General features: G+C 44.4%; 1 protein-coding gene across 4 annotated transcripts in view; it reads left to right on the top strand.

Moving 5' to 3' along the window:
* The window catches only part of SLC18A1 (solute carrier family 18 member A1), a 47,993-nt gene that overhangs the window by 18,277 nt on the left and 12,503 nt on the right, over positions 1-17,213 (top strand). For 2 of the 4 annotated variants that reach the window (XM_067745056.1, XM_067745059.1), the window contains exons 4-12: positions 894-1,098; positions 2,463-2,820; positions 3,440-3,498; positions 6,931-7,014; positions 7,941-8,033; positions 9,596-9,685; positions 9,930-9,973; positions 12,118-12,178; positions 12,261-12,356. In XM_067745056.1, the coding sequence (XP_067601157.1) occupies positions 975-1,098; positions 2,463-2,820; positions 3,440-3,498; positions 6,931-7,014; positions 7,941-8,033; positions 9,596-9,685; positions 9,930-9,973; positions 12,118-12,178; positions 12,261-12,356 (1,009 nt within the window). In that variant the 5' untranslated portion in view covers positions 894-974. Of the gene's footprint in view, positions 1-893; positions 1,099-1,944; positions 2,118-2,462; positions 2,821-3,439; positions 3,499-6,930; positions 7,015-7,940; positions 8,034-9,595; positions 9,686-9,929; positions 9,974-12,117; positions 12,179-12,260; positions 12,357-17,213 lie in introns of those variants that run through there. The other 2 variants (XM_067745057.1, XM_067745058.1) reach the window with 2 other exon arrangements.

Here is a 17,213-nt window from a genome sequence, read left to right as displayed (position 1 = left end):
TAGCTTAAACAAAAGAATATGTGTGTTTCTAGTACCATAGAGCAAGGGAAGATGGTGGGGAACATTCCTGCAAGTTAAAAAAAAAAACCTGGGACTTTGTTCTAGTTTGACACTGATTGTGGGACCTGAGACACGTCTCTTAGCTTCTTGAATCTCAAATTTCTCATCTGTGAGATGAAAGTCTTGGTCTAGGTCAGTGTTTCTCAGTGGGCAGCACAGGTAACACTTGTGGCACATGGGCTATTTTGGGGTGGTACATAGACATAGACAGTTATTTTTTTGGCATGGCCCATAAAGTTATCTTTTTAAATGATAATATTTCAGTTTTTAAAAAGAGTGGATTTAGAGGAAAAGATTAAGTAAATAACAATACGGGTAGTCCTCAGATATGACATAAACTACTGAGGTGATGGGCAAATGTCTGATGTTTGAGAAATATAGAGCTAGGTGATCTCTGTAGAACTTGCTTAATGTATGAGGTAGAATTTCAGATATAAAAAGCCGGTCAGCAATGCTTCCTTGGAAGGCATTCTGTGAACGAGGTAGAGTTATTCAGATGTATAAGAAGTAACAGAGACACAGGCATGGAAAAGGTTCAGATACCATCCTATCACTGGGAGTTTGGGGTTAACAGATGCAAACTAGTATATATAGGATGGATAAACAACAAGGTCCTACTGTATAGCACAGGGAACTATATGCAATATCCTGTGATAAACCATAATGGAAAAGAGTATGAAAAGGAATATATATATGTGTGTACCTGAATCACTGTGCTGTACAGCAGAAATCAACAGAACATTGTAAATTAACTATACTTCAGTAAAATATAAACAAACAAACAAAAATACCATCCTATCACTTGCAACTCTTTGTACTTCTCATTTTAATAGTGAGTTTCACTTGTCTGGGCAGAATTTCTCCCAGATCCTCCTTAAAATCCTGGCAGAGGAGCCACCCCTGGCACCCTCACTATGCTCAGGGCAGTTTTGGACGTTCCTCAGTGGTTGCTGAAGAAGGGGAGAGAGTCCCGGAAGCTGGTGTTGCTGGTGGTGTTTGTCGCTCTACTCCTGGACAACATGCTGCTCACTGTGGTGGGTACGTTTGGGGGGCCTGGCGCTGGGGGTTAATTTACTCTGGTTCCCAGAGGACAGCACATACCCTGTTAGAATTCAGCAGTGAAGGGACTGGAGAATTTTTCTTTTTGTGCTGGAAAACACAAAGATTGCTGGGGATTAGAAGAAATGGCAGGAAATGGAGTCTGAAGCTTGCCAACCTTTGCTGAAAGACCCCAGAGGTTCAAAGAGAAGGAGGTTCAGAGAGCATCTGACCGAATCAAAGGGGCTGACCCGGAGCCAGAACTGGCAATACTTTTCTTCCTCCACATACTCTCTTCCTAAGGCGCTAATGACTCCAAATACCCTCTGCGATTGTGAGCACCTTCTCACCATGTTGCCTTTGTCTGCTCTGTCAAAATAACACACTTTATATGGATATCCAACTTCTTATCAAAACCTACCTTTCCTGTGGTTCATTCCCTCCCAGTCCTTCTTTTTTAGTTGGTAGTCTATTCATTTTTACTTTCAGTTGTGCTGGTATATAAATGGGAACCAATATGTTTCCCCTTCTGGGTAAAATATATGCTTTTAAACAAGAATCTTCCTGAAACAAATGATAAATCCAGTCAGTTCTTATTATTCATGGTGTTATGCGCTATAAATTTTCTGTGAACACTGGATTTAGTCTATACTAAATAATTTCTCTTCGGGGAAATACACACACACACACACACACACACACACGCCCCCCCCACGCCCCCCCCATACATATGTGTGTGTGTGTACACCGTATAGATTATAGTCTTAAATCTTAAAAATAACACATCCTGGTAGATTGTATTTTCTTTACAAAAGAGAAAACGAACTTCAGAGGTGTTAAGTGACTTGCCCGAGGCGACCCCACTAACAGGTGCTGAGCTGGGATTCAGGCTGTGCCCAACTGGCCCCAGAGCTGGAGTTTCTTGCACCTCGCTGCCGTTCCCCGCCCCATGCTCTGCATCTCTGTGTGAGAGTGAAAGAAGAAGGCAGAGCCCACTTTGTTCAACCTCAGCTGCAAAAGTGAGCATCTGGTGACTCTGTTTTCCACACTCTCTGCATGTATGTCTGAGAAAACCCGCGATGGCTTTGCGAGCATTGATTTTTGTGATTACAAACGTTGGCCAGTAGATGAATTAGCCATTATGGAATCCATGAATGAGGACCAATTGTATGATGGTTGGAATTCAGGTACTTGAGCTAATAGGATAACTCAGGCAGGCGCAGTCTTTGAGTAGGCTTCAGATCATGTCACTTAGACGCCTTCCTGAGCATGAGTCTGGACCTCATGGTAATGTCCCTGAACTGACTAGCAGTCAGAAGACAGTCTGTCCTTAGCCCTCATTACTTGTTCTTCTTAACTTTCAGTGCCCATTGTGCCCACCTACCTATATGCCACAGAGTTCAAAGTCAACACTTCTGTGTACCCTGGGCCCACCACAGCTTCCCAGCCTGCCCTCACTTCTACCTCTTCCACCATCTTCTCCTTCTTTGAAAACAACACCTTGGCTATCGAAGAAAGTGTGCCCAGTGGCATAGCATGGACAAGTGACACTCCCGGCACCATCCCCCCTCCGGTCACCGAAGCCATCCCAGCCCATGAAAACAACTGCTTTCAAGGCACAGAGTTCTTGAAGGAAGAGAACCTGTGGGTTGGGCTTCTGTTTGCTTCCAAGGCTCTGATGCAACTTCTGGTCAACCCATTCGTGGGGCCTCTCACCAACAGGTATCTCAATGGGTACAGTGCCCCACAGGGTACTCAGGGGCTCAGAAATAAGAGAATGGGCTGAGGTAGCATAAAGGTGGTTAGAAGGGATAAAGAAGGGAAAACTCACTTGTCTGCACCCCAGGGTGGTCAGCTATTTGGGAAAGATAGCATGATATTGATAAAATGACTTGGGCTTCAGATTTTCTTAGTGATGTAATGACTATTGAGTACCAAGAAGAGAACCAGGGAACAGAAGTATACTACTGGTATTATTTCAGTGCCCTGGAACATGGCTTGAATGGGGTAAGGGTAGAAATAGGACAGGCCTCTTGCAGGTTAGAGCACTGGCTTCTTAGTGCTTGTGTTTGGGATTATCCTCATGTTTCAGAAAGATATGCCTTCTGACTAGGTTATTTATCTTTTCTGGAAAAGAGGATTTGGGCCCTGGCCAACAGGTCAATTTGCATGTTTGTTCATATGCATTCACATGTCATATTCCATCTCTGTCCCTGCATTCAGAGGCATGTTTTGCCATGCACTCAAATAACTGCATTTTTGTTCCCAATTACATGAAAAAATATAGTGCAAGTACACAGATGCCTATTGGAATCGTATCTTTTTTTAAATTCCCTTTTAGGATTGGATATCACATTCCCATGTTTGCTGGCTTTGTTATCATGTTTATCTCCACAGTTAGTAAGTAATTTGCTACCTCTTTTCTTCACTTCATTGATTAACTTTGATTTTATCACATGCATTACCAAGAAGAGAGCAGGGTCAAGTGAGCTAATTAGTCATCTGACTAAGTGACTTATGACACTGATTTAAATGCTTTACAGTTTTCGTTATGGGGACTAGAGCAGTAGAGGCAACTCAGTCTAGTTGGCATTTGTATATCATGCTATAAAAGAACAGATACTTCACTTCCTTCAGCTTGGGAAAATGGTGAAGGCTGTTTTAATTTGTATGCAATAATGTGTATGTGTGTATCTATCAGTAATCCCTTGAATGAGTTTAGTACAAACCTCCCATCTTTTTTTTTAAATAAATTTATTTATTTATTTTTGGCTGCGTCGGGTCTTTGTTGCTGCGCGCAGGCTTTCTCTAGTTGCGGAGGGCTGGGGCTACTCCTTGTTGCGGTGCACAGGCTTCTCACTGCGGTGTCTTCTCTTGTTGTGGAGCATGGTCTCTAGGCACGGGGGCTTCAGTAGTTGCGGCACACGGGCTCAGTAGTTGTGGCTCGCGGGCTCTAGAGCGCAGGCTCAGTAGTTGTGGCGCACGGGCTTAGTTGCTCCGTGGCGTGTGGGATCTTCCTGGACCAGGGCTGGAACCCATGTCTCCTGCATTGGCAGGCAGATTCTTAACCACTGCGCCACCAGGGAAGCCCCAAACCTCCCATCTTTGAGAAGAGGTCATCGTATTTTGATACGTAAAGGTAAAGGGCAACTAACAAAGAATCTAAATTGGACAGTAGCAACTGGAAAATTCCATAAAAGTTCACTCCCTTCAAGGAAGGCCATTAAAGATTATAGCTTTGGAAAATAGATTTGCTAAGGAAACAAGAAAGAGAAAGACAAATAGTCTACCCAGTATCAGATAACTGTTCCCTAAAGATGGAATAAGAACAGTAAGTGAAATAAAATACATCTGGAAATTGACCCTGAGAAAATAAGAAAAGAATGAATGTGGAGTGGTGGGGGAGAGTTTAATAAAGGGGAAGGCATCCTGCTGCCTCTGCTGCCTCTCTGCTCCGAATAACATACCTTCTCCCTCTTGTTTTTCTTATTACCTTTCTGTTACTTCTCTACTTTTTCTATTGCTCTTTCTCAAATTTTCTTCCCTTCCAGCATAGGACTTGTCTCCTGTCAACCAATACTGAACAGGAATTTGTTGCGTTCAGGGCTGGAAGGTGCAAAGTGCAGGAGCTCAATGTGTGAAGTTCTGTCTGAGAACTTCAGCTTACTTGTGACGTTCTAGTTGAATCAAAGAAAATGAAGAAATTAAAGTTAGAAATCTTTATTGAACTTCTAGGAGCTCAGCCTATGCCAAACAGTAAATTAAAAACTAATAAGACACTCTATTTCATCACATGAGGCATAGTTCATTTCACAAAATTTTATGGTACACACACATGGTGCCTTGATGGTGATGGTGAAAAGTCACTGAGGTGAAAAGTCACTGAGGGAACACAAAGAATGAAAAGACATGGCTCTGTCTACCCAGGGGTTCTTAATGCTTGCCTGGGAGCCATGACAAACACCCTGCAAAATAAGATAATGCAGTGTCCTAGTGGATCCCAAACTTTTTAGCATAAGGTCCTTTCCTGATTCTCTGTCAAGAACTGATTTTTTTTTTAACATTATATTTTTTAATTAATTTATTTATTTTCGGCTGCGTTGGGTCTTCGTTGTTGCGCACAGGCTTTCTCTAGTTGTGGTGAGGCGGGCTACTCTTCGTTGCGGTGCACAGGCTTCTCATTGCAGTGGCTTCTCTTGTGGAGCATGGGCTCTAGGCATGCAGGCTTCAGTAGTTGTGGCACGTGGGCTCAGTAGTGTGGCTCATGGGCTCTAGAGCACAGGCTCATTAGTTGTGGCACATGGGCTTAGTTCTCCGTGGCATGTAGGATCTACCCGGACAAGGGATCGAACCCGTGTCCCTTGCATTAGCAGGCAGATTCTTAACCACTGTGCCACCAGGGAAGTCCAAGAACTCATGTTTTGAAAGCTTTTCTTATCTACTGAACTGTATATATTAAATAATAATTATCGTTTCCATGCCATAACTAGTGTTGCTATACTGAGTTAGCCTAACTCTAGCAAACGTTTGATGTTTAGGGGATCCTATGTAGCATTCCTTCAGGGTTTTTAAATACTAAAATGAGGTTGCTAATGCCCATCACTCCCCCGAAGGACCCCCAGCTGGGAAACATGCTTAATGTAATTAGGAGCGAAATGGTGGCCCATGTTGGGGCACAAAGTGAAAAAGGAATTACTTTGGTCTTCCTAAATAGGGGGATCAACCATCCTAGTTTGCCTGGGATTGAGGGGCTTCCTGGGATGCGAGACTTTTGATTTTAAAACCACAAAGGTCCTGGGCCAACAGAGATGAGTTGGTCACACCATTCTCAAAGGACATAGGCCCTTGAACAGAGTGGAAATCAGAAAGCCTGGGAGAACGCATTGGAGGCCTGGCCAGGAGAGACCAATCATTTGCATGTTTGGGAGACGGTGTGCTCATGTCGGGAAGTAATGGGAGAAGATTATAAGCACAACCAAAGACATCTAATGAATGGGCAAAGGGATTCAGATTATGCTGATTCAGACACTTTGGGAAGGAGTCTTCTCTCTTTCTGTGGTATTGTCCTGGAATTGGAGATGAGACATGTCTGGACCCACCAACCTTACTACCAATGCCCTGTAATTTAGTTGTTGATAACATATTCCTGTTTGGTTCTCAGTATCGTGTATGTTAGTCTCTAGTAGACTGAATCTCTTCAAGGGCATGAACTGGATATTCTCTTTCTCTCACATCTGCTACAGAGTACAGCACAGCTGCATGGTCAGTATTACTTAATAAATACTCACTGATCTGATTTGGCTAAAAGATCCTCCAATATAAGGGGAAGGATCTGATTGGATCACAAGATATTATTTTCTACACAGTACCAATGGTCCTTCAAGTACACATAGCTTTTGTCCCACACTCCAGATGACCCAATGGGACCCAACAGTGGCAAAGATCAAATCTGGGTATTGCATATAGAGGATCCAGAAGTAGGGTCCAGGGACCAGTTCTCAGCCCAGGGCATTGGGTTTCATGCACAGCCCTGACTCCAGTGGACAGGATGTTGGGTTTTAAGCAGGAAATGTGGACACTCAGCCTTCCATCCACTGTGTGGTGAATCAGTTTATGCTTTGGTTTCTCTGTCTTCATGCCAATTAAAATGCAATCCTAATTAAGGGGGAAGGATTAGAAAGACAACTCCGAAAACAGGGAGCAGTGATCATGCTTTATTAAAACGTACGCATAATGGCTCATGTCTATAGTATCATGAGTCCATTTTCTGGTGGCCAGGGAATCAAAGGCATTTTTGCTAACTGGAGCATTCTTGCTATTCTCTTTGCCCAGTGTTTGCTTTTTCTGGTACCTATACCCTGCTCTTTGTGGCCCGAACTCTTCAAGGCATTGGATCTTCATTTTCATCTGTTGCAGGTAACGCCGACATCTTACACACACACACACACACACACACACACACATCTCTCACCATCTCTTACTACCATCAGACCCTATAAGATTTATATGAAGAAATTAAGGAAAATATCATCATAGTTGTGATTGTTGCATAAATTGTGATATGTATCTCTGCATAGTTGCGGAAATTGTGATTTAAAAACAAGATAATTGTAGAGTTGCTGGTAGTGCCTATAAATCCCTAAGCGTGACATAATTTTCTTTGATATTTAGATGCTGCTAGCTCAGGTCAGACCAAGCCCAAGGTGAAACTGTGACGTATGCCAGGTTTTGATTTAATGCCACTCTATGGTCTTTTCTCTGTCCCCCTTCTTACCATTTTATAGAAGGAGTAAAGTTAATACTATTGATAATACCATCACAGTTTGCAAAGTACTATCAAATACAATATTTAATGTAACCCTATGAAGCAGAGATTTTATGACATTTTACACATGAGTAAATGGGCATAAGAGCCCAGCCCACACTCTCTCCCAAGTGCTTTCATACTCTTCCTTGGGCATCCCCATCGAATAGAGCAGTGTTCTGTGTCCATAGGTTTTTCCCTTCGTTGGCCTACTCCATATCCATGGATTCAGGGAAATGTACTAGGAAATGATAAAATAATATGAAATGCAGGATCACTGGACAATGGTATTCTGCATTACCCTTCCCAGAGACTTTTGCACTTCTAATGATATTCTGAACAGAAGGAGTGAGCAAGGTGGGCATTTGGGGGACCTGTGGGAGGCAGTATTTGCAAAATACTATGGGTTAGGTTCTATAAAACCCCCAAAACTGAAACTCTAGCTAACATGACCCCTGAAGATATAATAGGGGCAAGACCAAGGACTCAGTGAGAGAGGCAGAGACTAGGCTAATTCTACCTGCCTCTCTCCTTTCAGGTCTTGGGATGCTGGCAAGTGTCTACACTGATGACTGTGAGAGAGGGCAGGCCATGGGAATTGCCTTGGGGGGCCTGGCCTTGGGAGTGTTAGGTAAGTGGCACTGGCCCCAGGTCTGGGTTCAGGAGGATGAGCTACAGCAGACTCTCCGGAGACAGCCCCAGGAGGCAGGTGTTTCTAAGGTCATGGAAGACAGCATTTTTCTTCCTTCTCTGTACAACCATGTTTTGAGTCCTTCTGAAATTCTGCCCAGGAAAAGCAGAATCTCTTTCCCCTTGGGGAGCTGAACAGCCCATAAGGGCCTGAGAATGGTCCAGAAACCTACTCTATTCAAAGGAGTGAATATCTGCATGTTAGTAGCCACCGCCTTACCGCTGCTTCCGTACGTGGCCAGTGCTTTTAACATGAGAACATGCTCTTTGTCAGGTTCTGTGTTAAATATATACATAATCTCTTTTATTCCTCACTACCACACTGTAAAAGAGGAATGATCATCCCCATTACACAGAGGAGGATAAGAAACGTTCATAGCCATCCAAGGTCACACGGCCAGGAAATGCCAGAGCAAGGATACAGACTCAGATTTTCTGAGATCGAATCCCAAGCTCCAAAGCTTATGCTTTCTTTGAGGTTCATCCAAAGTCTGGTTTAACTGACTAGTCCAACAAGCCACAAACTTTTACTGAGTACGTATTGTGTGCCAAGCACAATGCTGGCACAGAGGGGATATATAGGTCAGACGCCTCAGACATGCTTCCTGCCCTCTAGGAATTTTCTAGCTAATTGAGAAGAAAACACCAAAAATCTCTTCCCTGGCCTATACTCTGCTCTCTACCGCCACAGTGGGGAGAGGGAAGCAAAGCCCTGCTCTTTGTTAGTATCCACCTCCCCAAACACCCAAGCTAACACTTCGGTGCATCCTAGTCTCCTTTATCACCTCTCACTCCCAAATGAATAAGCCTATTAAACCCTCCTCAGCCACTTGCTCAAAGCCAGCACCTCATCACGTCTCAGTTGGAACAAGGCACCAGCCTCCTGCCTGATCTGCACGTTGTCTCCTTCCTCCAAGGTGCCGCCCGAAGAAGCTTCCTATGACCAGAGCTGGTGTTTCTTCCCTGCCAAAAAGCACTGGTCTTTCTCCCTAGCCCACAAGGCCAAGTACATGCTTTATCTGGATACACAGGGCCCTTGGCTATTTGGTCTCAACCTTCCCCACCTCTTCTCATCTCCCAAATACTCCTAGTAACAGGGACTTTCTTCTATTTCTGCTCTATCCACACTCCCTTTTCTGACACCTCTGTGTTCTTCACACATGCTTCTTCCCCACAAGTATCACCCAGTTGACAAAGCCCCTGTGGCCACCTGAACTCACTCTACTGTGATTACATAACATTTTGTGGATGGAACATTTACTTTTCACCATGTTATAATTATTTGGGTCCTCCCACGCCCACACACACATTTCTTCCACTAGAAAGTGAGCCCCTTGGAAGTAGGTCTTCTTCATCTCTGAATCCTCAAAACCTCGTGTCCTCATGTGGAGCTCAGCCCCTAGCAGGCCATCAAGAAATGCTCACTGGGTATAGGAGGACAAGTCATGCTGGCTGGGAATCAGCCCCCCATCTCTGGAATCCATGCCTGTTTTGCTTCTCTAGTGGGAGCTCCGTTTGGAAGTGTGACATATGTACTTTGGGGGAAGATTGTACCCTTCCTCATCTTGGCCTCCCTGGCACTACTGGATGGAGGTAAGTCACCATAAGAGGCCACCAGGCAGGCGAGAGCCCAGGTCAGGTTGGGAATGCATTATGCTATGGTGTCCGTGTTAACATATTTGGGTGGATCAAGGACTGCCCCATCGTAAGAGAGAGGGAGGAAGCTCAGGGAATTAGATCTGCAAGGGGTAGGGTGCTAACAATGTGGTTGTTATTGGATCCTCCATCTAATAAGTGGACACACTGAACTATTTCTCACTCCCTCTTCCTTTCTTAGCACTCCAGCTTTGCATCCTACAGCCTTCCAAAGTCTCTCCTGAGGTAAGTGGATACCAAGTTCCATTGCCAAGAGAGTGATAGAATGGATAGGTGCAGTGACCCAGGCCTGCCTAGACCATCCGTGTCAAACCATAAGAAGAAAGGGGAGTGGAGTTGGAGAAAGCAAGAACTGTACTGGGTTCCCAATAGGGTCACGTTTAGGATAGCATGAGGGATGGGGAAGGAGTCTGGCTTGATGTTGGACCAAGATGGAGGAAGGACCTTATAAAGAATCAAAGAAACCTTACTGAGTTATATATAATAACTCAGAACCAGGATGACAATGACATTGGGACCTGAGTATTTATAGTTATAATATCTCAGAGCTAAAGAAGACCTTGGAGGCCATCCAAACAATCTCTACTCCCAAAGCATACTTACAGACTGTCATTCTGTAGCAGTTAAATATCAGAGTTGGTATCTGTCTGACTCTAAGACAGAGATGGCTCTGGGAAATCTATACCAAGTCATGAAGAAAGATAAGAGAATACAGACAATATGGGAATGTTTGATCTAAGGACCTTGATTTTGTAGCCAAGTCAGATGGTAGTGTTGGTATCGTAGGGGTGCACTACTTGTGATTGGTGTCTGAAGTGGGGGGGCGATCTTGTGGGGTCTGTGCAAGCTCCAAGTAATTAGTGCCAGAATTGAATTAAACTTTAGGGACACCCAGTTGGTTCACAGAGAATCGGAGAATTGCTTGGTGTGAAAAAAGCCCACCCATTTGGTATCAGAAGTGTTGTAAGTAGAGGAGTGATTTTCCTTTAGTACCTTTTTGAATAATTTTGATTTTTAGATGGTAATGTTCTATGTATTCAAAAAAGTATTTTTTTTTCTGGCTGGCATACCAGTACTATATTTTATTCATTCTTCTATATTTGGGCATTTAGGTAGTTTCCAGTATTTGCAGCTACAAATAGTGCTGCAATGAATAACCTTGTGTATAGGCATTGTTATAGAGTTGGAGGTAATCTTTAGAGTAGATTTCTAAAAGTGAAATTGTCAGGAATTCCCTGGCAGTCCAGTGGTTAAGACTCCACACTTTCACTGCCGAGGGCCCGGGTTCAATCCCTGGTCAGAGAACTAAGATCCCACCAGCCACATGGTGCAGCCCAAAACAAAAACAAATAAAAGTGAAATTGTTGGGTCAAAGTGTTTATTGGACTTCTTTATGTACACTTTATGATTTAGATCTGTCTCTTTACTTGAATTATATATGAGAGAGGGCATGATCTTTTTAGTTTTAGTATCTCTGAATATTGCAATCCACCCTGTGTGGATGCAGAGAGGGTTATCATATCAAAACTCTTAAATCTATTACAAGATAGAATGTGGTAAACACCAGAGATGAGGACACAGTACTCAGGAAATTTGAAAGAGAGAGAAGTTCCAGCTCCTGAGTCAGGGAACACTGGAGAAGAAGGAGCCATTTAAGCTTGACCTTGACGAATGGGTGAGGTTTGGACCTATGCAAAGGAGAAGGAAGGGAGTTTAGGAAAAGATAGCCATGACAACTGAGGGCCTGCTTGTATGCATGGAAGGAAGGTAGATGCTAAGTTTATCTGGAATGAAGTTTTCTGAGGGGGGGCGGGATGTTATAATTGGACATGTAGGCTGGCATTTTAATCTAGATGTTCAGGCTCCTTCGGCCACACCAGTCCGGTATAGCTCCACACGGTCAGAACAAAGCATTCAGGAAGCTTGAGCAGCTTTCTGAGTTGTTACTTCTAGGCTCACCTTTGGGGTTCAGCACTCTGCCTGTGGTCCTTCCTGGATGAATATTGGTGCTGGCAAGATCTAGTGGAGAGGCCCGAGGCCAGGAGTCCAGACACCTGTTGTCCAACGTTGGCCTTGCTGACAATCCTCTCTGATCTGGCTGATGGTCACTCAAAGGCAGGAATCATGTCTGGAATATGTTGTCCTACTCTTCGTGACTGCCTTGCACACGGGGGCTGTGCGGCCACCAGCTCACTCTGTGACATTGGGCAAGTCACCTCCTCTTCTATGACATGGGTGTCTGGTCTCTCCAGTAAGGGAGCCGACGTAGACGGTCTCTGAGGTCCTGCCTGCATGCTCTCAGATTCTGTGAAAACAGGAGAGATGTATACACGGTACAAATGGAAGTTTTTTGTTGCCCATGTTCTCAGAGTGCCAAGGGGACTCCTCTCCTCACACTTGTCAGAGACCCATTTATCCTGGTGGCTGCAGGTAAGCTGACATTGCCTCCCTTTGGGCTGGGAGAGTCTGAGCTTCAGGGCAGCCTTGGGGGCTCACTGAACCATCTCCCCAGGCTCCCTCTGCTTTGCCAACATGGGGGTGGCCATGCTCGAGCCCACACTGCCCATCTGGATGATGCAGACCATGTGTGCCCCTGAGTGGCAGCTGGGTAAGTGACCTCGGTCCCCAACTCGGGCTTGGGCAGAGATGCGTGCTATGGGCCCTTTCTCAGGTAATCGGCAAGCATCATCAGGGCCAGGTCTTCAGAGTCACAGAAGGGCAGTGTGCTTCCTTCACAGAATTACCTTCCTTGCCCACACCTGTGAATCAAGCCTGATTTAGTGGGCAGTCCCTTCAAGAAGCAGGCCGAGGACCAGTTCTCTCAGGGTTACTTGAGAGACTGCCTCCTGGGCTTGAAGTCCTAAAAATGTCTGTCCAATAAAACATGACTCTCAACTTAAAAAAAAAAAAAACGGAGAAGAAGAAGAAAATGAGAAGCAGGCTGAGAAGGGCAGGGTTGGGGGGCGTTGACGGGTGACGGAGGGGCAACATACCTAGCTGGGTGGATGAATAACTTCTAGTCAAAAGACCTTGGGTTTTTATTTCTGCTCCATTGAGTTGCTGTGCACACTTGTGAAAATCACAACTTTCTGAGCACCACTTCTCTCATCTCTAAAATGGACATCAGAATACCATCTAGTTCAGAGGGTAAATCGGAGGAACAAATGACATCATCTGTGGCAAAGCTTTGCATCCGTAGAATATTAACAAGGCACCACCGTTACCATCACTGATACGTTCTTCTTTCCCACTCCCTGTCCCCCAGATTACCCTTTTGCTATCTTTTTACCTCTGAAAAGGTGCTAATGGAGTATACTGTTCTGTGAGGGAGGCCTCTGGCCTCCTCTGCTCCATGGAGAGATGTCCTCATGACTCATCTGAGCTTAGAGAGCACGCTCTGGACCTTTCCAGGAAGCCTGAGGAAAGGGGACAGAGAAGGTTACGTGCAAATGGCTCAGTCGCTGCAGGGAGGAGAGGCTTAAGTGGCCAGAGGGGAAACTGACAAGAACCTGATACAGCTTAATATACAATGAAAAGCACTAAATCTAATTTTTTAGGGGACCAGGCTAAGCAAGGCTCCCAGCTGCACTCGTAGCCCTAAATTGAATTTTTCTGGGCTGCAGCTGCCTCTGACCATGACAGTTAATTGAGTTAGTTGGTGCTTGGTGCAAATAAACATCCCCTGCCTCAAGGCTCTAGCCGCTCAGGCTCTTGGGGCAGAGGGGCAACCAACCTTGGCTCAGAACGGCCTCTCTCCAGCCCTTCTTCACCCCACAGAAATATTAAAAGCATACCAGCCATCAGCCAGTAACTGGTGAATTGCTGACTTTGGGTTTAATTGTAAACATCCTGACAGTTTCTGTTAGGCAGCACTGTTTCCTGTCAGGGTACAGAGAAGCAGAGAGAGGCTGGTGAGTCACAAGGAAACTCACAGGCCTGATGCCACCCAGTGCCTTGTGCAGGCGAGGCTGCAGTAGAAAGCCCTCAGGAGAGTAAGTGAGAGACTGAGAAGGCCTTGTCCTCCGCCATCCCTTACAACTTTCCTCAGTGCCCTCTGCATCTGTAAGTCTAACTTCAAACGTTCTCACCTGGAGAGTGTGTTAAAATTCAGATTGCGGGGCCCCATCCAGGAATTCAGCAGAAACAAGCTTGCATTCCTGGTGAGTTTCCCAGTGAGGCTGATATGGCGTCAGCGAGCACACTGAAAAATATTACTTTCAATGCAGAACCCTCCCCAAGTCGTTGGGAGGAACAGTTTGTAGTGTGTGACTGAACACTCTCCAAGTGGCCTGTTGTGTGCCCGCGACTCTCACCCAGTGGAGGAAAGAGCTCAGGCTTTGGAAACAAGCCCACCTGGGTTGAAATCCTGACCCAGCCACTTACTGGTTGTGTCCTTGGATAAGTTACTTAACGTCTTCAAAGTCCACTTTTTTTCATTTGTAAAAATGGAGGCACTTTTTTGGTTGTTTTCAGGGTTAAATAGGTCTTTGTATTCTAAAGGCATTAGCACAGTGCCTGGAATAGAGGATATAGTCAGGAAATCACTTTGACAGTCACAGCTCTGTGTAATTCCCCACCCCTTGAAGATATGCTGTGAAATATATATGTGTCTGTAGACGTATAGTCTGGAACACCTCTTTTGCACAAAATGCTACTGAATTTGCAAGCTATACTCAGATCCTAAAGAACAAGCCACTGAGGAAAATCGCATTCAGGAAATCCCACGTCACTTAAAATGATGTCAAGGAGATGTATCTAGGAGGCCTGTGAGCTTGGTACAGGTGCCCATTTCCAGATACCAGGTAGGCGATTGAGTAGCTACACTATTACATTTTTTAAAAGCAATTAAACAGAAACACATGGTTACAGTTTGAAACAGATTGCCACCTGTACAGATAGACTAGACAAACACACTAAGGTGTGTTTCACCTCCAGCCCACAGAAGAGAATATTAAAAGCAAACAAGACCTCAGCCAGTAACTGGTGAATTGTTGACTTTGGGTTTAATTGTAATCATCATGACAGTTTCTATTAGGCAGCACTGTTTCCTCTCCATACAGAGAGGCAGAGAGAGCTGGTGAGACCCAAGGAAACTCACACCACTCATTCCATGCAGTTCTTTATGCCAGAGCCATCTGTGCTGCCACGCTGCTGGTGGGGTGGTGGAAACACCTGGAGGTGGAGGGAGAAGGTCTGGGTTCAAGTCCTGACCCTGTTACTCCCTGGTTATGATGATAATAGTTAAGGCCGATGCTCAGAGAGCACTTATTCTATGCCAGGCGCCCTGCAAAATGGTCGCTTTGCATTATCTCAGTTAAGCCTTATAACTAGCCTATCTGGTACCAATTATTATTATTCCCATATTTTAGAGATTTCTTAATCTGACCCAATTTCCCATTACCCTCCCAAATCCTGGGTCTTGTGGAAGTCCCTGCCATCAACAAGTGTCCCTATGCCCTCAGCCTTTTTTCTCTGAACACTTCTTTCATCTTCTTGCCCTGAGACCTGAATGTTTTCTGAGAACACCATTTTCCCACAGCCTTATTGATGGAAGTTCATGTTCCTTTAGGCTTTGCTTTCTTTCGCTGCTTCTGAATCATTTCTTCTTCATTCCCCTTCAAAGGCCCCGACTCCCTTGAAAATCGTGTCATTAGATTATACCACCCCACCCTTCTTTATTGCAGTTATCAACTGACCCCTGAGTTATCCTTCTCACTCATTAAATCCACCAACACCCGGCTCGCATTCATTTCACCTTTATTCCTGTCACCACTTTTGGTGACTTCCATATCCAGGTGGATAACCTTACCGACATCTTGGCCTATTCCTTAATCTACTCTCTTGCAATGATCTTCTTCTTCTCTCCACCTTAACCAATCAAACCTTTATATAATATTGACCTTGACCTCACCATTAATCGTAGCTTCTCTGAAATTGCACTTCCAAGCAGTGCAGTTATCACCTTACATATTCCCTGCTCAGGTATTCTAATACCCCTATATTAACACACTTTGGCTACACTGGGATCACCAGTCCATTCAATTCTTTCTCTGTTTCCCTCACTACTCATGTCCTCTCTTCTTTCTTTACTCAGCTTGGAGTCCATCGTGATGAATCCACATCCATCATTAATGTCACTCCTTTGAAAGCATCGTTAATTTCTTTGCCCCACCAGCTCCCTCTGGGGTTGTCACATGGGAAGCCTTAACTCTGGTTAAGCCTATCTGGTTGCCGACTCCTTGCCTGCACCTGAGCAGTGACATGGGGCTGTAGGAAAACACACACTAGGTAGGCTGTTGGTCTCACCTTATACTTATGGCCACAGATCTAAAGTGGGTTTTCACACTGTCCAACAATCTTTCTTTAAGTCCCTAGTTATGTTCTTCCTACTTTCCAAAAGGACTGGTTTACACTTCTCCATTCAAACCTCCTACACATCCTCATCCCTTCACCTTCATCATCCTCAACTCCCAGTCATTGAGGAAACAGAAACAACAAGAAGGGACCTTGCATGTTCTCATCACTACATATACTTACTTCCTCGTACCTGTGCCTACATCCGCTGCCTTCTCTTTATGGTTGGAACATCCCAGCTCCTTCAGAGGTCGAACTTCTTTTTTCTTTTCTTTTCTTCTTCTTTTTCCTTCTGGATTCCGTCTCCTCCTACTTCATTGGCTACTCCTTATCACCTTTGCTATCTCCTCCTCGTTTGTTAACTTTTAAAGGCAGGAGTCCCAGAAGGCTCAGTCCATAGATATCTATTCTTCTATCTCTGATCTTTCATGGGTGATCCCAGCCATTCCCATGGCTTTAAGAACTAATTGGTAAACCAATTAGTCGAACCCTTATGTCTGTGGGTAGGATCTCTCCTCGGAACTCTAGACTTGTCCACTCAATGGGCCTTCCTATTTGCATTAAGTGTTTTTGTTTGTTTGTTTGTTTTTCTTGCTAAAAACCTTCTGTTTTGGTTATTCAGTTCTCAGCTTAAATGTTACCTCCTCAAAGAAGCCTTCCCTGATCCCCTAAATCTAAGTTAGCCCTTATTCCTGGTCACTCTTCCATACTGCCACATTAAACTTTCTTCACAGAACTTATCACTTGTCAAAATTATCTTTTTCATTTATTTGTTTACTTGTTTGTTGTCTATCTCCCTCCCTTGGAATGTAAGCTCCCGGGAAGCCAGGACTTTGTCTATTTTATTCACCCTTCTAATCCTGGTCCCTAGAATACCTGGTACGTAGTAAAAACTCATTAAAAATGCTACATGAATGAATAAATGAAAGAACAAATCAATGATACTCAGAGAGGGTAAATTCCCCATGGTCACAGAGCTAAAAAGTGGTCAAGCCACAGTTTGAACTCAGCACCAAAGCCCATGTTCCAGGGTACCTGACTCTACTGTCACAAAAAAACAATGTGATAAGGGCTTCAGTTTACAAAATCCTTTTACATGCATTTATCTAAT

The sequence above is a fragment of the Pseudorca crassidens genome, chromosome 7 (assembly GCF_039906515.1).
Source record: "Pseudorca crassidens isolate mPseCra1 chromosome 7, mPseCra1.hap1, whole genome shotgun sequence".
In the NCBI taxonomy this organism is placed as follows: Eukaryota; Metazoa; Chordata; class Mammalia; order Artiodactyla; family Delphinidae; genus Pseudorca; species Pseudorca crassidens.
The sequence above is the reverse complement of the archived record's forward strand: the minus strand, read 5'-3'. Positions and strand labels throughout refer to the sequence as shown.